A 25,506-nucleotide genomic window follows, 5' to 3' on the forward strand; every position below is an offset into this window, starting at 1 on the left:
ACCATGTATGGATAAGATATGTTGTTCCACAATGAACTTAACCAGGGCTCTGGTCTTGAAGTTGACTATCACACAACTGTAGTTGTCAGGTTTTAGATGTGTCTACCTAGGAGACCCTCCTCACAAGATTGATCTGACTGTGGAGTTGCCCAGGACCCAGGTGAGACCTATTGGCTATGCCAATGCTTCTTGCCAATGTGATGAGTTTATAAAATAATTCTGTATATTTGCGCACGCTGTGAGGAATAGGGGACTTTTATTTCACTTCTTCACATAAATGGTGCCGATCTCTTTGCCTCTTTAAAGTTACCATACTGTCTTGAGTGGTGATAGTAATATGGGTTTCATGTTACATATTCTAGCCCTGAAGAAGTCTGTGGCGCACTAAGCTTTAAGACGAAACATGTGTTGGCTAGGATCCAATTGAGAGCTGTTTTGAGAAATAAAAGAAGAAGAAAAAGAACACATGTGAAAAATTTCTTTTGGATTACATCTAATACTTTGGACTGATATTGCTCGGGATACAACAATTTTGGTCTGTAAAAGTAGCCTAATGGAAGAATGTCAATGGCTGAACCACCATGTATGGATAAGATATGTTGTTCCACAATGAACTTAACCACTGGATTCAAGATAGCCTGGTTGATGAGGGCTGTTAGCCCGAAACGTTCCTAGGATGCTTGTTTCCGGTCCAGGGAAGACATGTCTTGGCAGTTCAGTCTGGACTGTTCCTATGAGGCACAGGGTAAAGACTGATTTGCATATAGCTGTGTCTGAACTGGGGTGGCGAAGTGAGCTAATGAACGATGATGGATTCAACCCAGATCTGTGACTGGGGGTGAGAGTCTGAAAAGTTTCAGCGCTCCGTCCATCATCTCCTTGTGTTTCCAAGATACTATGGTGCCCACCTGGGGGTTATATCTTGCAGAAGTAGACTTTCTTTTAACCATGATGGCACGGCACAGTCAAGATTATTATGAATTGTGATAAAAGAAACAGGTAATCAGCCAGTAAACTTATTACAGAGAGATCTCAAGCTCCAGTTCTCAGCCCAGCCTCTTTCGGCCGCTGGAGGGTGCAGTTAGCTTACTTAGGCCTGAACTTCACTTGGGCAAGAGCCCCGGCACATCCTGGGGGAAATGTGAGGCACTTATAAGCGCTGGTTTTTGGCGTGTGGGCTGCCCCTCCTCCGCACCACTGCAAGGAAAGCTGGGGGACGAAGTCCCATCCCAGCGAGCTGGAAATGCTGCCAAAGTTTAAAGATTCCCTTTTTAAATAAATGTAAATACATATATGAATCATCTCTGTGTCTTGCCTCAGAATATTCTAATGATCTCTTCCTCACAGACTGCAACAAGCACATGAAAAGGAACGGTGGAAGTATTTTGGGAAGTCCATATAAAACAAAAGTCTGCCTTATAGAGCATTCACAGTATACATATAAAAGCGAATTTCAGATGTTTTGCAGTAATTCTGCACATCTATTGGATGGTGTCCTCTGGATGTTACCTTAAGGACATGCTGGGTTTGGGCAGCACCATCAATTGTTTAGTTAAACTGGTCTTGGGCACCCAGGGCTCCTCATTCTCCTTACTCCGGTCAACATCTACATTTCGCCTAAAAAAGTTTTTTGCATCAATTGAAATTGTATGCTAGTGACACTCAGATCCTCAACATTCCACGGTAGAGAGGAACATGAGAAAAGAGAGACAGATGGAAATTACTTTAGGAGTAGGGGCCTGATGTACAAACATCCCGTTGTGAACCAAGACTTGCATTTGCATCCTGACTGGTTTGTGAATGGGTGTGCAGTCTGCCATGTAAACTATGTACCTATATATTGCATTGTAAATTATCCATTCGCAAGGGCTTGCAAAATGACCCGCCTAATTACTATTAATTTGGCGTGTAGCCATCCTCAGTCACCTTGGATTTATTGTGAAGGCAGTGATGAAGGGCTACCAGGCACAATAGACTTCTGTCTCTCCGTTTCCAAATGAGAAACATTTTTCAAAAGAAGCCTCTTACCATTAAAGGGACAGGTGCCTCTTTTTTAATGTTTCCAGGCTGGGAAAACACTAAGAGGGAGCAGAAAGTGATCCTATAGACCACTGCTTCTCCATCTGAGGCTGTCCTACAAGATTCCAAAAGTGAAAACGGTCACTGTGATACCGCTTCCTCCTAGTGAATCAGTAACCACCCCAACTCAGGGATGGGAATCTGCAACAGCGGTCTCAAACTATTGGTACATACCTTTACATCTTGTACGAAGGCGTGGAATGCTCATTTCAAGCCTCCTTTTATTTCAGTAATTGAAAGGTTGCAAAAGCCCTTTTACAAGTTGGGAAGACTTTTCAGCTTCATATAAGGACTTTTGCCCATTGCAAATAAGTCGTTTTCCTTTTGCAGACCCTGTTATTTTGCGTATCACATTATTTGTCACTGCAAAAGGGCTTTGCACATCTGGTCCCAGTTCTTACAATACGAATAAATAAACATGTTTATATATGTTTTATAGGTACATTAGTGTTCATTTCAGTTTCACTATGTTGTAAGTTACTGTTATGTATGGAGGGATTTCCAGCAAGAGGTATGATGTGAGGGTGTCCTCGTAATGCAGTGTCTTCATCCCAGCCAGATGGGAGTTATACATACTGCACCTATTCAGCAGAAATAAGAAACACAGGGCTACCACCCGTTTTCTTGATTTGGGACTAATAGTAGCAAAACGCTTGATCACCAAGCGATGGAAATCCCCCCTGGCACCTCACACATTAGCCTGGCACCGGTCCCTACTTAACTGGGCTAGGGCGGACGGAGTGGCACTGCGCAGAGAGGGCCTGCTTGGTATCCATAAGTTCCCCCTAGTGTCTCAATGGGATTTTATGGTGTCGAAATTACTGGGCATAGTCACTAACACTGGGGAGCCTCGAGACGGGAACCAGGTCTGACACCCAGCGCGCACCCTTCCTGGGCACATGGGTAGAGAATTGACGACTTCCTGGGATGTATGGCCCTGCTTCATACTGTCACTGAGTCCGGCTAGGGCTGGTCCAGTCTGTTATACCACTTTCGGCAGCAGGTTCAAGCGACTCCCTTTCCCCTCCTTTGATTAAGTTGTCCTCATTTTGTTGTACCCTATGTCCACAGTTTAGCCTATGATAAACCATGTCTGAAATGCCTTAAGACTGTTCAGTGGTAAGACTCTCTGGCATTGATGCGCCCTCTAAGCAGCCACCATCACGAGGCGTCTCTCAGTATCCTGTTGAATAACTCACCGGTTTACATGGTACTGTATTTGATATCGCGTCACTTGAAAGTAGTTATACATGGTGTCTATGTATTGTTCATGTTGTATGATTAAAATAAGAAAATGTAAATAAAAAAGATTTAAACAAAAAAATAATGCAATGTCCTCACTGGTTCTTCTGTGCCATTATTGGTTAGGTTTTGTAGGATGTTCTTAAGATTTCAGAGATGTTTTGTGTGATCTTGTCTGATGTCATCTACAATGGGATAACTCAGGTATGAGCACTGCACTGGGAGAGTTAGGGGTGCATGCTTTTCTTTAATGATGCATTTTGGGACTTTGGAGGTTTTGCATTGAAACTTTACTGTTCCTCAGCAAAATGTTCTCAGTTTTTAGGTCTCGCCTGTTGATGCGCATGCGCATCGAGCAAGGCGAGAGTATTGGGACTTATCTACTCTTTATCCACACTGCAAGGAATCGTGGCGATTCCTTGCAGTGCCCGTGACTTTTAAGCTCAATGCGCATGCGCATTGAGCTTAAAAGCGCGTGCACGTCCGTCTTTGTTTACCCGCTCCGCCCCCTCCCCGCCGTCTCGCATTTCCCCTGCCGCATCAAAGGCTTTCACGGCCGGCCGGCCATGCTTTCAGTTTCACGACCGGCCGGCCGTGTCAATTACATTCCAAAGCCCGCTCTCCCTGCTCCGCCCCCTGCTCCGGCCGAGACGTGCAATTTCATGTCAACAACGTAAGTACGGAGAGGCATTTTTTTACTCTATGCTTTAAAAACGCAATTCGTTATTTACTAAGACACCTTTCCCTTGCTAAAATGCCCCTTAATTGTGTGTCTGATGTTAGCTGCGTGCCCAATACACCTACCGTAACATTCAAGCACAACTAAACTTAAAGCCACCATATGAGCCACCGCATAAAATGTGCCCCCTCCCCACCAATAAAGGACTTAGGTGAACAATTTCTCGTGCCCCGTTTCTTTCACTTTGCGGTGTGCAAAAATAACATGAAAGGGTTTAGCGATTTCTTTACAATCCAATTTGATTTTTTGTTGTTGTCCAATTAAACAGCTGCCAGATCTAATCGAAGGCGCTATGTAACTTCCTGGTCCGTCACTCAGAGCGCCACGTCGGACCAGCCCCACACACATTTCCCTAGCTTTAGTGACACTTGGGCACCCACCACCTGGCATGTATTTATCTCCGCTCGCTCACAATGGCGTATTATACATTTTTAAAGTGGGGTTTGTTTTATAAGTCATACACCTTTCCCCTGCTAAAATGCCCCTTAATTGTGTGTCTGATGTTAGCTGCGTGCCCAATACACCTACCGTAACATTCAAGCACAACTAAACTTAAAGCCACCATATGAGCCACCGCATAAAATGTGCCCCCTCCCCACCAATAAAGGACTTAGGTGAACAATTTCTCGTGCCCCGTTTCTTTCACTTTGCGGTGTGCAAAAATAACATGAAAGGGTTTAGCGATTTCTTTACAATCCAATTTGATTTTTTGTTGTTGTCCAATTAAACAGCTGCCAGATCTAATCGAAGGCGCTATGTAACTTCCTGGTCCGTCACTCAGAGCGCCACGTCGGACCAGCCCCACACACATTTCCCTAGCTTTAGTGACACTTGGGCACCCACCACCTGGCATGTATTTATCTCCGCTCGCTCACAATGGCGTATTATACATTTTTAAAGTGGGGTTTGTTTTATAAGTCATACACCTTTCCCTTGCTAAAATGCCCCTTAATTGTGTGTCTGATGTTAGCTGCGTGCCCAATACACCTACCGTAACATTCAAGCACAACTAAACTTAAAGCCACCATATGAGCCACCGCATAAAATGTGCCCCCTCCCCACCAATAAAGGACTTAGGTGAACAATTTCTCGTGCCCCGTTTCTTTCACTTTGCGGTGTGCAAAAATAACATGAAAGGGTTTAGCGATTTCTTTACAATCCAATTTGATTTTTTGTTGTTGTCCAATTAAACAGCTGCCAGATCTAATCGAAGGCGCTATGTAACTTCCTGGTCCGTCACTCAGAGCGCCACGTCGGACCAGCCCCACACACATTTCCCTAGCTTTAGTGACACTTGGGCACCCACCACCTGGCATGTATTTATCTCCGCTCGCTCACAATGGCGTATTATACATTTTTAAAGTGGGGTTTGTTTTATAAGTCATAACTCCCCTCCCCCATGCTTGTCTCCCCTCCCCCTGTCTGGAAAAGTGTCTCTTGCCTTTGGCAGCAAGTGGATGTTTTTGTATGTGCTGGCAAATTGGCACATCCCATTTCCCCCTCCCATCCCCCAAGCCCCCTCCTCTTCTCTGTGATGGATGCAGCTAATTGCACTCAGCTCCTTCTCAGCAGAGGCTGCGAGCATCTCCCCTCCCCCTCTCCGTGCATTTTTGTGAATGGGGCTCATTATCTATGCAGGTTCCTGCAATTGTCTGTGCGCGTATATGCCTTTTGCACTTTACGAGTCTCCTACTATCATTCTCTTTTTATATACCGTGGCAGCCCATATCCTGCACTGGGAGCTGCTGGCTTCCCGGTGCTTCTCTCGTTCCCTCCCTGACATGGTAGCTGGGGCAATAATCCCGTAAGCTCCCAAAGCGTCAGTGATAGAGTGTCTGACTTGGGACTAAGAGCAGTGTTTAATTTATTTTAAAAACAAAGTGTCTATGCCCGAAGCTCTGCTCAGAAGCCCACGGTTGTACGAGTAAATCTCGTCTCGCCTGATATCGAGGCGGATGGTCTTAAATACAGGTCATGACTCATTAATCCACTGCCAGACACCTTACATTCCAACACACCCGGTTCAGATCGAAGACTACTGATTTCAAAGCTACCCCCCAAATACCGATTTGAACCCTCACTCACACTCACTCACTCACCCTCACTCACCCTCACTCACCCTCACTCACCCTCACTCACCCTCACTCACCCTCAACCCCTCACCCTCACTCAGCCTCACTCACCCTCACTCACCCTCACTCACCCTCACCCTCACTCACCCTCACCCTCACTCACCCTCACCCTCACTCACTCACCCTCACCCTCACTCACCCTCACTCACCCACCCTCACCCTCACTCACCCTCACTCACCCTCACTCACCCTCACCCTCACTCACCCTCACTCACCCTCACCCTCACTCACCCTCACCCACTCTCACCCTCACTCACCCTCACTCTCACTCACCCTCACTCACCCTCACTCTCACTCACCCTCAACCCCTCACTCACCCTCACTCACCCTCACTCACCCTCAACCCCTCACCCTCACTCTCACTCACTCTCACTCACCCTCACTCACCCTCACTCACCCTCACTCACTCACCCTCACTCACCCTCACTCACCCTCCCTCACTCACCCTCACTCACCCTCACTCACCCTCACTCACCCTCACTCACCCTCACTTACCCCCTCACCCTCAACCCCTCACTCACCCTCACTCTCACTCATCCTCAACCCCCCACCCTCACCCTCACTCACCCTCAACCCCTCACCCTAACTCACCCTCACTCACCCTCACCCCCTCACTCACCCTCACTCACCCTCACTCTCACTCACCCTCACTCACCCTCACTCTCACTCACCCTCACTCACCCTCACTCACCCTCACTCTCACTCACCCTCAACCCCTCACTCACCCTCACTCACCCTCAACCACTCAACATCAACCCCTCACCCTCACTCACCCTCACCCTCACTCACCCTCACTCACCCTCACTCACCCTCACCCTCACTCGCCCTCACCCTCACTCACCCTCACCCTCACTCACCCTCACCCTCACTCACTCACCCTCACCCTCACTCACCCTCACCCTCACTCACCCTCACTCACCCTCACTCACCCTCACTCACCCTCACTCACCCTCACCCACTCTCACCCTCACTCACCCTCACTCTCACTCACCCTCACTCACCCTCACTCACCCTCACTCTCACTCACCCTCAACCCCTCACTCACCCTCACTCACCCTCACCCACCCTCACCCACCCTCACCCACCCTCACCCTCACTCACCCTCACTCACCCTCACTCACCCTCAACCCCTCACCCTCACACAGTGCAATAGGTCTCGGAGCATTTGAGTTAGAGCTTTTAGAAATGTTTATGGCTTTTTTTTTTTTAATTCTTTAGCATTGGCTACAGGAAACAAAAATGCTAAAGATTTACAAAAAAACCCATAAACAATTCTAAAAGCACTAACTCTAATGCTGCGAGACCTATTGCATTTCCAATGCTTGTTTTAAAGAATGTTCAAGAATGAAAACTGCACACATTTGTGTTCATTTTATGTACAGTTCTTGTTTATGTTCATAAGGCTATTCCACCGAGCGCAGATGGTCTAGCTGCAGTCTATACAGGGGTCCAATAATCTATATTGCACACAAAGATTAAACAGATACAGCCATGATCTACAACAAAACCCACCCGAATATGAAGTATACCTGAAAGCAGCTATGTTCTATAGTTACAGTCAGGCCTGTTAATCACAGGCAACTGGAAGTGGTTGTACACAGGTCCATCAAAGTTGCCACGGATCGGACTTACCAGACAGGCCAAGCAAACAAAATATTTTTCCACAGGCTTGGTGTTGTTACTCATACTATTCCATCAAACATGAATCATGTGGCATGATCGACAAAGTCTATGTTGAGCACATTGGTGTACCAAAAATTAACTACATCTGGAAGCACTACAGTATGTCTAGCATAACTGTCTTCCAAATGCAGCTATGCTTCAGTTTGTATCAGTCATTGCTACCGATGTCCTGGTGCTTGATTCTGGAAAAGCTGAGAACATCTATTATACTATTCAAGTTTTCAATAGCTTACCAGATGTCCGCTGGAAGCTGTGTCTATGGGTAGGTCCAATCAGAGCTTAATTCATTACTCCTTTTGAGGACGACAAAATATTTGTCATGATCAGAATTTGACCTAGGTAGAAAAAAGGAGGAGGCAGGTAGGACAATGAGAGAAAGTAGGAAGCAGTGATAAAAAAGAACTTGTAAGAGTATGATACAGCAACACAAGATGAAGAAGGCTGGAAGAATGAGGTATGGGGTGGAATCAAGACTAGGTAACATTGGTATTTGGCGAACCTGGTGTTTTCCGCAGTATTTTACAAATCAAGCACTTGCTCCAATAAACACGAACATATAGCGTAGGTGCTAAAAAAAGGATTTTTGTTGAAGTGACCGAGATTGCAAACCATCACAGTTGAATTTGGGTAAACACATTTGCCTACAGGACTTCACAATGGATCCACAGATTTTTTTTCCAAGTTCCACAATTTTGTAGCTCAGAGCTCCTCTTATGAAGTGTGAAGGTGGAACATGTCCTCGGGTCCTCATTTGACATGCACTAAAGGAGGCTGCGGATTGAACATGTGCAATAGATGCCAAGCTTAGTATACTTCATACGTCCACAATGAAAATGTGAGCTCGTCGATTAGGCTGTTTTGGTGGCATCTGAAATCTTTTTCGCAGCTCCTGTGAGTAAAATGCAGATTACAGATCAACAAGTCTGAATGACTTTATTTACAGGTTATAACACGCTGTACCCAGATATACTCACTGTAAACCTCCCATTTCAGGAAGTTTACTCACCCAAAGCTGACTACCCCTAATTTGGCAAAATACTTCAGAATGACCGTAGATGTTCCGGATGAAGAGCTTGAATGTGATCTATAGGCCCTTCCAGGCACCGGTTGCCTTGCCAATGTCATCAACTGACCAGTCTGTTGGAGGCACTGTTGATGGGAGGCCACCACATGACATAATTGACGATATAAATAGTGGTGCCATCCAAGGCCCAGCTAGTTAAAAACGTTGGAACTGTGCAGTTTAGAAAAACATGAAATAAGCATTAACAACAAAATGAATGTCTCTAGCCGTGTTTTGATTTGAATTATGTAGGACAGCTAAAGTTAAAGGCTCTGTTAATTGTTTTTTTTCGATGAAACCTTAAGTAGAGTGCCACTCATCTAGCAAAACACACACACCCCCGCCTACCCACCCCCTACACTTCTCTGACTGGCTATGCATTCATTTCGTTCTGTGAGTAGGCTCTTTCCTATGCGCATGCCTCGATTTTTCTCTTAAGCTCATCTGTCTTTACTGTACTATTAATATTACTATTATTATGTTGTTATTTTTATAATCAGGAGCACTAAAATATTAATAAGAACAACAACAATAATAATAATATTTGTTTGAGTGCGTTTCACTGCAGCTTTATTTACCGCCTTAATGTGCACCCGTCATTATATCACCCTGCTCATTCCCCTCTATCAGTCGTTTCAAGTGCCTTCAGTGTCAGGAGATGCCTTCAGAAGATCCTAACTCATAAAGAGTGAAATTGTATTTAAACATAGAGAACTCTTCTAGTGAAGCCTATGAGTCTAATAATTACCCAGCCAGTGCCCTTTGTGCAGTGAGGCAGGTTGGGAGCCATCTTGTCACGTTTCACAGTGTCACCTTACCAGCAGGGCGCGGCGGACATTTGTTTGGAGTTGGCTTGGACTGCTGACTGACATGGCTGAGAAGGCGCTGTGTGATTATCTTAAGTGGTGGACTGTGTAATTACACGTTTTAATGTGACCCAATTCACACCCAAGGAAAGCTCTGCTGAGCCAGGAAGCTCTGAATGCGAATGAGGTGGAGCAGCCGCGTAGGGTTTCATACACTTCTCCAAGGGGGCGCGTGTTGACACTAGTGGAGTAATTAATATGCAGTGACCTTAAAAACTAGTCCAAATTAACGTCAGACAATCTTCTAAAGAGCAATGTATGAATCTTGATTATCATCCCCACTGCTATGTCACAGGTGAGAAAAGCCACCTGCTGAAATTCCAGTAGACACCATGTACAGGTTCTGGGGGATTTCAACTTCCACTGGGAAATCACCCCGAGGAATAATCAGGCAAATCAACTAGAGGAAGTCCTTCCACATCTAGGACTCACACAGGTGGTTGAGGAGCCTACCCACCTGAAGGGTCATACGCTAGATCTGATCTGGTCCTCCCGTCCTCTCCTAGCTCCCCCGGTGATCGCCCCTTGCCCTTGGTCGGATCACTATTTGATTGAAGGTCATTTTCCTCTCCTGCTAGGACAGCAAGAAGTTAAATCTCAGTGGAAACTCCTGCGGAGCTGGAAGCAGATCAAAGCTGATGAGTTTATCACTGCCCTTTCACATACCACATATCCCCTGTCACTAAATGACGATGTGAACACTGTAAGCACCGCCTTGCAGGTCTCCCTCAAAGAAGCTATTGAGGTTGTCGCCCCTGCGCGTAAAATCAGAATGAGAGACAAGGGCAAAGCCGCAGGATGGTTTAACCAAGATCTCAGGGTACTAAAGCAAGCTCTACGTCAACGTGAAAGAGCCTGGCGGAAGTCCCGCGCGCCCTTGGAACATGAAGCATATACACTGCAGCTAGCACTTTATAAAAAAGCCATTCGTTTGAGAAAGGCTGATTTCTATGAAACAGCCATCTCAACGGCAGCTAATCCCCAGAGAGAGGTCTTTAGAGTCCTGAATGATCTACGTACCATCAAAGAGCCAAAACCTTCCTTTGACTCCAAAGACTGTCAGGACTTTCAAGACTTCTTTATGAACAAAATTAAGAAATTGGTCTCAGAAATTAGTCAGATTCCAATCCTCCCGTGCTCTGCAGAACCTGTCCCACCTCTCATCAGACCCACCATACAAAAACTATCAGTTCTACTAGCTCTAACTAAGGAGTGCCTAGCGACTATATTGAACCGGGTGAAATCTGGCTCTCCAGCTGACCCCTGTCCACCTCAGATCTTTAAGCTGGATTGGCCGGGATTGGAGAACAATGTCCTTAGGCTACTTAACCACTCTATCGAGCAGGGACTGGTGCCCTCTAATTTTAAAGAGGCTAGGGTAGTTCCGTTACTGAAGAAAGCTGGTGCGGACCCAAAAAACCTAAAGAACTTTAGGCCAATTTCCCAGCTTCCTTTTCTTGCGAAGATCCTGGAGCAACATGTTCTACATTCTCTTACCCACTTCCTGGAAAGTAACCATCTTCTTGAGCCCAACCAGGCGGGCTTCAGAGCACACCACAACACGGAACTTGTGATGCTATCCGTGCTGGACGACCTAAGACTCAAGGCGGACAGTAAGAAACCTTGTGCCCTGATCCTCTTGGACTTATCCGCGGCATTTGATACTGTTAATCATTGCCAACTTCTGTCGCGGATACAGGACCTGGGGATTCAGGGTACAGCCTTCGCCTGGTTAACATCTTTCCTGGAAGATAGGTCGCAACGAGTACAGCTTGCTGATCTTGTATCCAAACCAGAAAATCTGACTTGCGGCGTGCCCCAGGGCTCGGCCCTGTCACCCCTACTGTTTAACATATACCTTCAGCCACTGATTGCGTCACTGAATAAGATGGACTGTAGAGTCTACAATTATGCAGACGACACACAAATCCTGATTCAGATCGAGGACACTGCTCAGGCTCATTTGAGAATGCAGAACACTCTCAAATTTATAATTAGCTGGATGTCGAACAACTCTCTAAAAATAAATCCAGACAAAACCGAAGTCCTGGCAATCACCACTGCTGCCAACCCATGGTGCGACCAGTTCTGGCCGGCTGAATTGGGCCCACTCCCAGCCCCAGCCCCAGCAGTCAAAAGTCTGGGCATCAAAATTGATGCCCGACTATCAATGACTCAGCAGGTATCATCTGTGGTCGGCGTCTGTGTCAGTCTGATCCGCCAGCTGAGGAAACTCTCCTCAGTTTTATCCTTTTCCACCATGAGGCTGGCGGTCTCCGCCTTAGTTCTGGCACGACTGGACTACGGTAACTCTCTTTACTATGGCCTCCCAAACAACCTTCTGGCCCGACTTCAGGTCGTAATGAATGATGCAGCAAGACTCATCTTTAATAAACCCAGGCACACTCGGGCCACGCCCCTACTTCGCAGCTTGCATTGGCTACCCATTGCCCAAAGAACTAAATTTAAAAATCTCTGCATTGCTCACAAAGCGGTTTACGGCTCGCCCCCAAATATATGAAAGATCGGCTCCCTAGGTATTTTCCCACTAGGTCTCTCCGGTCAGCTGAGGCATGTAACCTACTCTGCCCTCGGTATAATCTCACATCCAAGGGCGGCAGAGCCTTTTCTAGCACTGTCCCCCTGGCATGGAACCTTCTCCCGGTTGAACTCAGGAAGGAAACAAATCTATTGCTGTTCAGGAAAAAGCTGAAGACAGTGCTCTTTGCGGAGGCATGGGGACCTCTGTGATCCGCTTTTTTTCGTCTACTGATGTTGTGTTTCCGCTGATAGCGCTTAGATACCCTTGGGTGATATAGCGCTTTACAAGCTCATAATAACATAACATAACATAACATAACATAACATAACATGTAAAAAGGTATTTAACCTCTGTTAAAATTCAGAGAGCTTTGAAAGGTAAAAACATAAGTCGAGAGGCCTCTGGCTGGGCAGGTAAAGGTTAATAGGAAAAGGAACTTTGATTGCAGGCCAATAAGTCTTTGACTCGTTGATTAAAAAGACCAAGGGCCTGATTATGCGTTTGGCAGTCCAACCCATGCTGGTGGTGCGCAACCACCACACCAGCGGTCTGACCGCCGTATTATGACTAGTTGTTGGACCACCAAAGGACTGCTGCTACTGCCAGGAATCCGCAATCCCTTGCGGTCTTGCATTGTTCTGAGGCCACAGTATGCTGGCGGTGCACCTGTTTCACCGTCAAGCATATTATGAGCTTCCTCACTGCTCTCCCTTTCAGGGTGTTGAGCCCGCCATGAAAAGCGTTCTGGTGAGGAAACTCTGGTGTCCTTGTGCACGGGGTAGACGTTGTACCCCTCTCTTTGTCTGCACCCCCAGTTCCTGCACCCCCATTCATCATGAAGTAAAGATTTTGCTGTAAGAAAGTTAGCAAACTGAGATTTGTAATACATTTCCTAAAAAATTACGGAAGTAAGAAATATTTTTGCTTTTCAACGTCGTGGCGTTCTTCTGAAGTGCTACAAATTGAGGGGCAGATTTACAATAACTGGCGTATCCCTGCTTATCAGCAGGGATGCGCCCCCCCTCCTGCGATGGAACGCCTCCTTCTGGCGCAGGGCTTTACAACGTGACACATCTTGGAGATGCATCTCGTTGTAAATACCCCGCACCATGGCGCATCTTTTGCGCCGCCGCTGCGTCACAAAAATGACGCAATGGCGGCGTAAAAGAGGCGCAAGGGGCTTGTAAATCTGCCCCTGAAGGTTGTCAAGTTTGCTAGATTTGCACACCTCTCTTATAAAGAATTCATAGAAAACGTGTTCTTGATGTGAGATTACACACAGGAGTGAGTGAAATATTTAGTACAGTATGTTGGTAGGTTCTAATAACATGTACACCTATAAGTAACATATGGCTTAATTATGTCAAATTTAGTTTTAGGTATCCAGAAAAAATCGAAAATAAAATCATAAAAGGACAGGAATTGGAACTATAATATCTGAAAGACAAAATATCGAAATTTCAAAATATCTAATAATAAATATTAAGGTAGAAAGTAGGGAGTTAGGCCCTTGGCCTTTCTCCTGCAAAATAAAAAATAGTGTAAAAAATTATCAGAGGTGGGTGGTTCGTTTAGGAGGGAGGTAGCTGGGCAGGAGGGCCACGGGGACCATTTTTAATCGGCATAGTAAAACTACCAACACAAGCAGGTAGAAAAGAGAGTTGGGTGTGGTGAAAAGCACATCTGGTTCTAGATGCAGGGAGCTAAGCCTTTTTCATTTGAGATATGTTGTCTTGCAAAATGGTATCAAGCAATATTATTGCACAGAAATACAATTTAGATATATCACAGATTTCTTGATTAGTTGGATGAATATATGTCTGAGGGATCCCATATGTGGATGGTTCTTATGTTATTGGTCTACAGAGCAGGATGCACTTTAAATCCTGTAGGACTAAGAGATTACCCAAGATTTTGGAGACAAGGCCACATAATCAGTTTCCACGGACAAATGACATTTTGATGGATTGAAAGGAGCAATTGAGGAAACAAAGGCGTATTATGAATGTTTTTTCTATCATCTCTTGAGCCACTATATAGAATAATGTGTATCCCACCTGCTGAGAACACCCCTTTGCTGGTCATTGCATTTATATTCTTCCTCATTTTGAAGGTCTCTGGAGCTTTTTTCCAGTTGGTCAGACGAGTCCTTGGAAACGTTGGCCGATCATTGCAAAATTGAAGAGTGCCACCACAGCCAGGTGATGGTGAACAACACAAGTGAAACCAACAGCATCATGTTTATCACAAAGGTAAGACATTCCTTTTTAAATATAGTGTGACCAGTGGAGAGGGGGCTGGAGGGCCACAATGGAACCAAGTCTTGTTCTAATCACAGCGTCCTTACTTGATCACAATTGTTTCTGTACAAATGAATGCATTAGTTCCCTCATCTGCGGAAATTGTGAACACTGAAGAAACCGACCACACATTAGTGTTTAGCATATGCATGAACAATCTGCACATTTCATTTAGAAAATTCGCTGATAATTTACAGAGACACCTTAAAAGATATATATTAAGACTATAATGATGATAGTTTATGAAGTGCAATGATTGTTAATGAACAGGGTTCCTGGAGCTAACATTTGGCTACCAATTTGATGGTACTCACATTCAGACTGGTTAGATGGGAAAGTTGTCAAAGATTCAGGTTTACAGGATCTTGCAGAAGACAAGGGGCTTTTCAGCAGATTTGAGAGTGAAGTGCAAAATATTCGAGGCCGTAACCAGGAGGATCAAGCCAGAAGGTGTGTCCACCCAATCTGGCTTTTTGAAGCTGGGCATAGCAGTGAGATAAAAGTGGTAAAATGAAGACACCCCGGGACATATTTGGAAAACCTCTCACATAACAAGAGGGTCCCCGTAATTAAAATTGTGTGGTGCCAGAAGCACAGAGATTTTAATAGGGACCATTTGAATAGGGTAGGCAATTGTGAGAGAGTTTAGGTGGGTGAAAGTATGAAAAAATCTGTTCAGGCCCAGGATCATATGAACAATGACATTTTGAGATACTTGCAGTCTTCCCAGAAGATATCTTATAAGTTTCATGAAAATGGCGTTGCAGTTGTCCATGCAATCCAAAATAGAAACCGGAGTCATTCTTATAAGAGTTAAGTAGAAGGAAAAATAATAATTTGAGGTTACTGGAATGAAAAGAAAAACTGATTACCCCCAGGTACCCTATGTCCTCGTCCCATTCATTACTAAGTGGAGATGACCATCTCCCGACAGAAAAAAACAAGAGGAATGCTGGGACCCTAATACTGCCCTCCCACCGGGAGAACATAAGCAGAACTTACCCAGCTTCCCGCCTGTTCTTTTTTTCTGTCTGTCGACAGATTGGATGGTGTGCTGGTGCTGCTCCTGCCTGGCTGGAGTGGCAGTGCTTCCCTTCTCCCCCCGCCCGGCTGCCTGGCTGTGCCGGCGGGGGGTTCCCTGGACTGTCTCCTGGCCTGCCGGACTTGCTGGGGGTCAGTCTCCCTTGGAGCCGGTTTTCTGCTGTGCACTGCATGCACCTCCCGGCCCTTTGCGGCTGGGGCTGGAGTTCCCGGTTGCTTCCGGGTCGCGGGCTCATCTTCCTGAGCTTGGCCTGGTGAGACGTGCCTCGCGGGATGGGCTCCTGCTGGTCTCCTGGATGTGACGATGGTGGAGTGGGGGCCTTGTTCCTGGGGTTGGCCCCCACTCTGGGTGAGTCCCGCTTGCGGGGTTTTTTCTTTCCTTCTGGCTTGTGCGGCACTGTGGGATTGATTTGCCTTTGTGTCTGGAGCTGCCGACTTTGGAACCGGGCATCGGGAAGTCGGTAGAGTGGGGGCCTTGTTCCTGGGGTTGGCCCCCACTCCGGGTGAGTCCAGCTTGCGAAAGATTCGGGGCCTGTGCACGGTCCCGGCCCTGTATTTTATTGCCACTTAACTTGTGATACAATGTTTGGTTCCGCTTTCCTTCAATGCGGTGTCTTCAGTATGTGTTGTTTACTGTGTTCGCCGGCGGCACATTAATGTCCTGTGCAGCGTTTGTGTGTGCCCTGGACTTTCCACGCTCGGCCGGTTGGGATTCGTGGGGTGTGCGTCCCTGGGATGCCTGACGTTTCTGGAGTGCTGCTGTGGTCTCAAGTGCTGGGGTGCCGTGTTCATTTGCAGTCTTCACTTCTCTTCATTTACATGTGATGTTTTTTGCTTGCTTCCTGTGTGTGTTCGTTGGCGGGTGCTTCTGCGTGCCTGTGGTTCCTCGGCCACGCTGGTGATCTCTGGGGCTCTCTGGACCCGCCCCCCAACCTGCAATGCATGGGTGTCTGGTTGGTGCTGGTCGGTCAGGCGCTGTTGTTCCTGTGCTCCTCTTTCTTGGTCTGTGGGTTGGGGTTTCTGTTCCTGGCCTGCAGCCTTGCCTCCTGCCCGCCCCGGCTCTCGTCTGTTCTCTGGGGTAGGGCGTACCGTGGGTCTTCTCCCTTTGATTCGCTTCTTCGGGTGGTGCCCCTGCTCTTGGCCGCTCGTGCTTGTGTGTTTTCTTTTCGGGCACTGTTGGGGGAGTTTTTTCTCTCCGGTGAGTTGTTTGCTGATTCTCTGGGCTATTGGCTTTCGCTCTTTCTCAAGTCAAGTCAAGTCAAATTACTTTATTCAGTTTACTTTGTGAGAAACCATAAAAGTTGCACATTATAAAATACAATGCAAACACATAATAAGAGCGCAAAATACACGTTGCCCTTAGTAAAAACAGTAGTGATTATTTAACTGCAGCATTAACATGATGGGGAGGGCATCATTAAGGGCCATTTAATAGTGATATCAGCGAAGAAAGCCATAAAAACACTATATCCAAATAAAAATCCACACATTTTCTGTGTTTCATTGCACATTTCAGGAATCTGGCCACAAAAGGATACATTCAGGTTTTAATAGTTGCAAGTAGAAAAGAGCGGGACGTTCTTGCGTGAAATTTAGCTTTTTTAAAATAGGTTTTAGATAAAAAGTCCTGGGAATTTCATAGTATTTACAAAGGAACATAAAGTGAAGCAAATCCTGAGGAGACTTGTTGTCGCAGCCACAGGGTGCTAACACTTTCCCTTTGTAACTTCCCCTTGGTACTGCTAATAAAATATGAAAGAGATTTAGTCTAAACCTGATAAGTAAAAATCGCTCATATGCTGATAGCGGCCATTCTAAGTAGAGAAAGCGTTGGATAGCGTAGGGTTTAAATTACTATTCCAACTCCAGAGGGTACAACAGTAGGGAAAGCGTTGGATAGCGTAGGGGTAAAAATTACTATTCCCACTCCACAGGGTGCAACAGTTGGGAAAGCGTTGGATAGCGTAAGGGTAAAAATTACTATTCCAACTCCAAAGGGTGCAACAGTAGGGAAAGCGTTGGACAGCGTTGGGATAAAAATTACTATTCCAACTTCAGAGGGTGTAACAGTAGGGAAAGCTTTGGATAGCGTAGGGGTAAAAATTACTATTCCAACTCCAGAAGGTGCAACAGTAGGGAAAGCGTTGGATAGTGTAGGGATAAAAATTACTATTCCAACTCCAGAGGGTGCAACAGTAGGGAAAGCGTTTGATAGCGTAAGGATAACAATTACTATTCCAACTCCAAAGGGTGCAACAGTAGGGAAAGCGTTGGATACTGTAGGGATAAAAATTACTATTCCAACTCCAGAGGGTGTAACAGTACAGAAAACGTTGGATAGCGTAGGGGTAAAAATTACTATTCCAACTCCAGAGGGTGCAACAGTAGGGAAATCGTTGGATAGCGTAGGGGAAAATATTACTATTCCAACTCCAAAGGGTTCAACAGTAGGGAAAGCGTTTGATAGCGTAGAATTTAAATTTAACATACCTATAAATAATTTTTATATTTAAAATAATGTATAATTACATTTTTAAATAAATCTACATCATTTACAAACAATTAATAATTATTAAAAGCAATTACATTTGAATAATTAATTAACAATAAATTATCAACAAATACCAATACATATTAATTATTAAATATTACTCACCAAATAATAAATATTAAAGAATTAAATAAATTTCCTTACATAAAGATATAATTTAAAATTAATTCACAATAAAAAATATTAAACAATATACCAAATAATACTTTTTTTATAAAACATTGATTACCATTTAATTACAAATATTTTCCAATTAATAAAAAATAATTAACAATTAAAAAAATTAATTCCAAATAACACAATTATTTACCTATTAAAAAATGAATTACCAATTAAAAAATTGTTTCCCAATTACAAACATGATTTACCAATTAAATAAATTAGTTAACAGATAAAAACATTAATTACCAATTAAAAAAATAAATTATCAATTAGCATAATTAATTGTCAATTAATAATTATTTTAAAATAAATTATTTATCCATAATAAAAAAATTATGAATCAATAATGAATTACTATACTATAAATCCACAGCCCACTACAGAAATAGAAACAAAATTAATAAAAATTATAATTCCTATAAATTATTAATTAATTTAGTATATTTAAATTACTTCCCACCCTATTCCCCTATAAACACACAACCCGCTCCGGTACTAAAACATTAAATATACTTAAAAATAACATTAAATATTAATTAAATAATTAATTTATCAATTAAAAAAATTAATTGCCAATTAATAATAATTTATCATTTAATATAATTAATTGCCAATTCATAATTAATTAATCAATTAAAATAATTAAATGCCAATTTATAATTAATTAGAAAAAATACTTATCCATAAAAATAAAAAAATCATTCATTAATTACAATTAAATTACTTCCCACCCGAGAGGAGGAGCTTCGCGCACAACCAAGATGGTCGCGTGAGCACAGGGCTCCCGAGACCTTCGCAACCTCCCGCATCTATCCTGAAAATGATCCTGATTACATCGATGGGTAATTGAAGGCGAGCCATGGCTGAGATGGACATCGTTGCCCAAATTTGAAACGGACTTCGGGAACCGGAATAACATCGATTTGAAAGTTGCGGCCTGCCCCTCGGAGATGCCCGGGGCTCGAGTTGGCATGCTACCCAAGCAGTAGTTGAACAAAACCGGCCCGAGGAACCACAGACTCGTACTTTCACTTTCGTTTTCAGTGGCTCGAGACAGACCCTCTCTGAAAGCGCAGCCTGACACCAGCGGACGCCTCTGTTTCTGGTTTGACAATCATAAGGCGCTATCAATTGGATGCAGGACCCTGACAGACTGTGGCCTCTGGTTCCTAAGAAAGATCTGATCATAGCCATTTCTCTCGAGTGAACATACTGTGGAGGGTCTTCTTGTCTGCAATGGCGACCAAACCTGATGGCGACAAATCAAAATCTAAGACCACTCGGCGGGGTGCCTATACTCAAGCAAACAACATGGATAGGTATGCCCACACTAAAGGATCCCCTGGTGGCCTGAGCAGATCACTGGATGGTACTAGGGAAGATCCCTCCTCATCGGCCGAATTGACATTGCAAGACGTCATGGGCGCCATTGATGGCATGAAGGCGTCCATCGGCCAGCAATTCGAGGCTCTCTCCCACAAGCTGGACACAGTTTCGATCGATGTGAATTTGATCTGCACGGCTTTATCAAAAACTAACAAAAGGGTCAAATCCTTAGATCTAAAAACGGCCAGCCTAACGGGCGACATAGCTGACTTGCAGACCGAGGTTCGCAAATTACGGACCTCAAATGATCTTTTTGCGCGCCGGTTTGAAGACTTTGAAAGGAGGGTCCGACGTAACAACATACGCATTATTGGGGTCCCGGAAAAGTCAGAGGATCCGGCTGCCGACCTGTTCGTGGAAGAGCTTATCACTAAACACCTTGCTCCCCGGGGTTTGAGCAAGTTCTTCGCAGTTGAGCGAGCTCACAGAGTCCCGGGTGGTAAACCGAAGGTGGGTGCCCCGCCGAGGCCTCTCATCGCCAGAATTTTTAATTTCCGGGATAGGGATCCTATCCTGCAGGCCTCACGGCTGAATGGACCTACAAAATATGAGAACACTACTGTGAGTTTCTACCCGGATTTTACACAGGCAGTCCAAAAACAAAGACTTGGATTTCTGGGCATCAAAAGACGGTTGAGAGACATGGAACTGAAATATGCAATGTTATTTCCGGCTAGACTGCGTGTGGAATACAAGGACCGTACATATTTCTTTGATCGACCAGAAAATGCGGGAGAATGGCCTGACACTCTACCACATCAACACGATCGCGAGGAACATTCTAGAGGAGCGGAGGGCGGCCCGATGGAGCAGGAATAGGAAAATGGTATCCAGCTACTGAACTTTACTGAAGACACAGCAATGGCTCGAAGACATTGGATGTAGGATTTAATGTGTCATGTCTGGGAGTGGCGGGGAGATGGGTTGACTTTCTTCCTCCTAAGGGGTTTCCTTTTTGTAGACTTGTTTGATATAAGGGCGACAGGCACACTGCAAGTTGGGGTGGTTATTTGAACTTCCGCAGGGGTGCAGGGTGGTGGGAGTTATAACGGGTTTATGGTTGGGGGGTGGGGGGTTGTTTCAGTGGGTGTGTTTGAGTTCACTATAAGGCAACGTATTGTTTTATTTTCTGATGTGGGTCTTGGTTTCGGAGGGGAGGTGGATCTGCCACAGCTTCTGGGATGGGGGGTAGGGGATTGAGACTACTGAGCTGGAATGTGAATGGGTTGGGTGATAAGATAAAAAGAGGGGTTGTTTTACAATGTTGAAAAGGTTGTCTCCCAGTGTTGTATTATTACAAGAAACGCATTTGATCGGTAACACCTGTCGTGCCATGAACCGGAGGGGATATCATATGGTCGCCCATGCGGGGTTCACCTCTGGCTCCCAAGGAGTCAGTATTTTAGTTAGGAAGTCCTTCCCCTTAGAAATAGACGTAACAGATTTAGATGATAGGGGGCGTTATGCAGCCCTCACCGGACGATGGGAGGGTAAAACCATATCCCTGGTCTCAGTTTACGACCCCCCGGGACTACAGTCAACAACTTTTGCTGATCTGGGGCGTTTAGTTTTGGGATTTCACGAGGGAATTCTGGTCGTGGGCGGGGATTTCAAATAGGTCGTCTCTGGAAGGGAGGATCGCCACCCACCCAGGGACCTTGTGGGGTCACAGAATTGGCTTAGTGGTTTTATTGATACATTGGGATTAGTGGACTGTTGGAGATTGTTGCACCCAGCTCAGAACCAATACACTTTCCACTCAGGTGCACATGGTAGCCTTTCCAGGATTGACTACCTTTTAGTTCCGGCAGCACATGCCTCCTCCATAAATGAAGTAAGACACCTGGCGCGAGGAATATCCGACCACTCTCCATTGTGGATTGGGATAGACGTGAATGTCGGGTCAGAGGGGCGAGTGGCTCCGATTAATCTGTGGTATCTTCGTAACCCTAAGACTCGTTCGGAGTTGATCAAGGCACTTGACCAGTATTTTGTTGAAAATTTGGGTTCGGTCACTTCTGCAGTGTCGCTCTGGGAGGCCTTTAAGACGGTCATCCGAGGTCAGGCGTTATCATTGATTGCTGGATCGAAGAAGAGAAGCCGCAAGGAGGTAGTTAAGCTTGAGGCAGAGGTCTCCGCACTGGAGAGTGAATTGGAATCGGATGTTACCCGTGAGAAGATACATGTCATGCGTCTTAAGCAGCTTGACTATAGGGCGCTGATTACAGATGCCGCAAAAGTTATGGGCAGGGAACAACAAGGTCATTGTACGATGTTGGAGATAAAGATGGCAAATTGATTGCATGGCTAGATAAGAAAGAGAGGGCCAGTCGTGTTGTTCCTGTGATAGAGACATTAAATGGTATGCTTGTGACTGAACCTGTGGAGGTCGTTCAGTGTTTCGCGGAACATTTCTGAGAAGTGTATACGCCCGTATCTGATAGGCCGGAAGAAGACTCCCATTTATTGCTACGCGACATCGCATTGCCCAGCTTATCTGATTTAGACAGAGAATTGCTAGATGCCGTAATAACGGCGGATAAGGTGGCTCTCGCTATTCATTCTATCCGTTCAGGTAAAGCGATGGCACCTAATGGTCTCCCCATTGAACTTTATAAACTGCGCCCGATAAGATCACGCCATATCTCCGTGACATGTTCCTGGAATCACGAGAGGATGGCTCCCTCCCTCGTGATCAGCGTCTCCGGACCATCGTGATGATACACAAGGAAGGGAAACTAAGAGACCGAAGTGCCTCTTATAGACCTATATCTATCCTTAACGCGGAACCCAAGATCCTTGCTAAAATACTGGCCAACCGAGCGATAAAGGTAATTGGTGACTTGATTCACCCGGACCAGTCCGGTTTCATTCTGCATCGGAATACGGCCCTGAACCTGCAACGGCTACATATTGTTCTCGCGAGAGCTCCGTTGTTGCGTGAGCCGGCCATCTTGGCCTCCCTGGATGCCACGATGGCTTTTGATACGGTGGAGTGGCCATATTTGTGGACTGTACCTGCCAAGTTTGGGTTTGGCCCTGGCTTCATAGGCTGGGTCAAACTCCTATATGAGGAACCGTTGGCGCAAGTGGTTGTGAATTGTAGGGTCTCGGAACCCTTCGTTCTCAGCAGAGGCACAAGACAAGGTTGTCCATTATCTCCTCTCTTGTTCGCCTTGGCTCTTGAGCCTCTGGCTGCATGGATTAGATGGGAACCGTCGATGAAGGGTATCCAGTGGGCTCCTGACCTTGAGGATCTTATTTCACTTTACGCGGACGACATATTGTTGTACCTGACTTCCCCCCGGAAGTCTTTGATTGTTTTGTTCGATGTCCTCGCTTCCTTCCGGAAGAATTCAGGTCTGGTTATTAATTGGGCTAAGTCTTGCTTATATGTCTATCGGGAGACGTCCCTCTGTTGCCGCGTGGTTGCCCCATCCAGGTCGTATAGACAGGTTTTAAGTATCTCGGGGTCTATGTTTCGTTAAACCCGGCTTCTCGATATGAGCAAAATCTGCTCCCACTGTTAACCCGATTGAAATCGGACGTAGAGCGCTGGCGTAAGCTGCCGCTTTCGCCGCTCGGCCGTGCTGCGCTTTTTAAGATGATATCGCTACTGAGATTTTTGTATGCCCTCCAGAACACTTTTAATGTGATTCCTGCTAGCTATTTTCGTACCATTGAGGGTCTTCAGAGAAAGTTAATTTGGGTTGGGCGTTCGCGTATCGCCCTCGCAAAGTTCACGCTTCCATGGTACGACGGTGGCATCGCCCTCCCTGATATTAAGCGGTACTATTGGGCGTCCCATCTAGGGGCCATCAACCACGGTATGTACGGCCCCGGAATACACCCAGCGTTTGCTTTGGATAAGTGGGAATTGCCGGGGTTGATTACTATAGAGCGCTTTATTCTCGTTTGGGTAGAAGGAAATTTTCCGGGCCCACAAAGATTGCGGTTCGGGCCTGGCACAGTGCTAATGACGCAATGGGGTGGAGGGATAGACTGACCCGTGCCACCGTGCTTTTTGCCTCCGAGAAGCTAGGTAACCTGTGGAAAACGAAGGGATTCGAAAAATGGGACATGATTGGTATTAGTACTGTAGGTAACCTCTGGGTGAAAGGCAAGTTTAAGACTTTTGAGGAATTGAAGGCGGAGTACAACCTGAGCGACAGAGAATATTTTCGATACGCACAGGTTCATCATGCCTTGACTCCGCTTTTCCCTGATAGCGCCGGTATTCCGGAGTCTTCTGCACTGGGGGATAGAGTATTGGATGGTCATGTGCCAGATAGTACGATTTCCTTGATTTATAAAAAGCTAATTAATGGTAGGACTGACCTGTTGGTGTCCCTCCGGGAGCTGTGGACCCGAGACGGTCTCGAGTTAGATGACGAAGATTGGAAACAATCAGCTATCTCTTCTCCCAGGGAGGTCGCGATTCCGGCCGTTTCCGATTTGTACAACTGAAGATTTTGCATAGAGTCTATGTTACTGGCCCACGCTTGGTTAAAATGGGTTACTCACAGGATGGTCTTTGTAAACGAGGTTGTGGGCTGCTTGGGAAGTTCCTAAATATAATGTGGGAGTGTCCAGTAATAGCTGATTTTTGAATGGGTATACACGATAAGATGAGGGAGGCAACCGGAGTTGATTTGTTGCCCGAGGCCAGACGTTGTCTCCTTCAATATTTGGGAACCAAATGACTATAATGTCCCACAGACACAATGGGCAACCCTAGGAAATATGGTAGCAAAGAGGGATATAGCGCAGTTGTGGGGCTCTCCCAGGTCTCCCACGATTGAGGCTTGGATGGAAAATATGAACTGGTGCATGTTCAGGGAGAAAACAGTCTATATATCACGGGGAAGACCCAGGAAATGGGGTAAGGTGTGGGTCCACTGGAATACTTACTGTGGAGACATTTGCACACCTCCCGTCGCGGAGGTCACTTACATCGATATAAATGAATTCGATATTACTTACCTTAGGGTCAATATTCTGTCCAACGATATTCTTAACATCGAAATTCTGTACCTTCGATATTTGCAACACGATATTTGTGTAGGTCGACAATTAGGACACCTTGTGATATAATACCTACAACGTCACTTGGTACAGATGTGACGCGTATGAGAGAAGTGGCGCTGGATGTGGTTTTTGGTGGTGCGTTCGTTGGGATGATAGGTGCATTAGCTAGTATATTTTTCTTTGGGGGGAAGTGGTTTTACCATTTTATTTATTTTCTTGGATACTTTCGATTGTCTACCCATTTGTCGACCCCACCCCTTTTTCTTTTCCCCGTTTGTTTAGGGCATAAAGCTGTTGTTTTAAGGGTATCGTCAACCTGAGCCTTCTTATTAGCTATTACGATGGGCTGGTTATCCTCGGGTGATGAGCTACCACCTGATGAGATATTCAGGGAGGTAGGGATGTTACACCCATCTGGACCTATGCATAAGTTACTTGGGCTAGTCCCACTGGTTCTCCGGGTGTCTGGTTGTTCTGGCGTTACAGTGTTCTTAATATGGCCCATAGATGACCGCTTCGTGTCCAGAAGTTCCAGAGATAGCTGCTTCTTTGTGAGGGTATTTCGCGCTCTAACATGACTGCTGCTCTGGTAATGAAATTATCTAGTGTCCCTGTGACGCTGCCCCCTATTGTGTTTGGAGCCGTCTTCCTTCCCTTCCCAGGTAAGTGGGCCGTGTTCTACAATTTAAGAG

The 25,506-nt window shown here is 45.5% G+C and overlaps 1 protein-coding gene across 1 annotated transcript in view; it reads left to right on the forward strand.

The window, feature by feature from the left end:
- The window catches only part of LOC147685114 (cyclic nucleotide-binding domain-containing protein 2-like), an 827,522-nt gene that overhangs the window by 487,756 nt on the left and 314,260 nt on the right, over window positions 1-25,506 (forward strand). Inside the window, exon 7 of the mRNA XM_086942419.1 lies at window positions 14,460-14,598. Within this exon, the coding sequence (XP_086798545.1) occupies window positions 14,460-14,598 (139 nt within the window). The remainder of the gene's footprint in view (window positions 1-14,459; window positions 14,599-25,506) is intronic.

The sequence above is a fragment of the Lissotriton vulgaris genome, chromosome 10 (assembly GCF_964263255.1).
Source record: "Lissotriton vulgaris chromosome 10, aLisVul1.2, whole genome shotgun sequence".
NCBI classification, from domain to species: Eukaryota; Metazoa; Chordata; class Amphibia; order Caudata; family Salamandridae; genus Lissotriton; species Lissotriton vulgaris.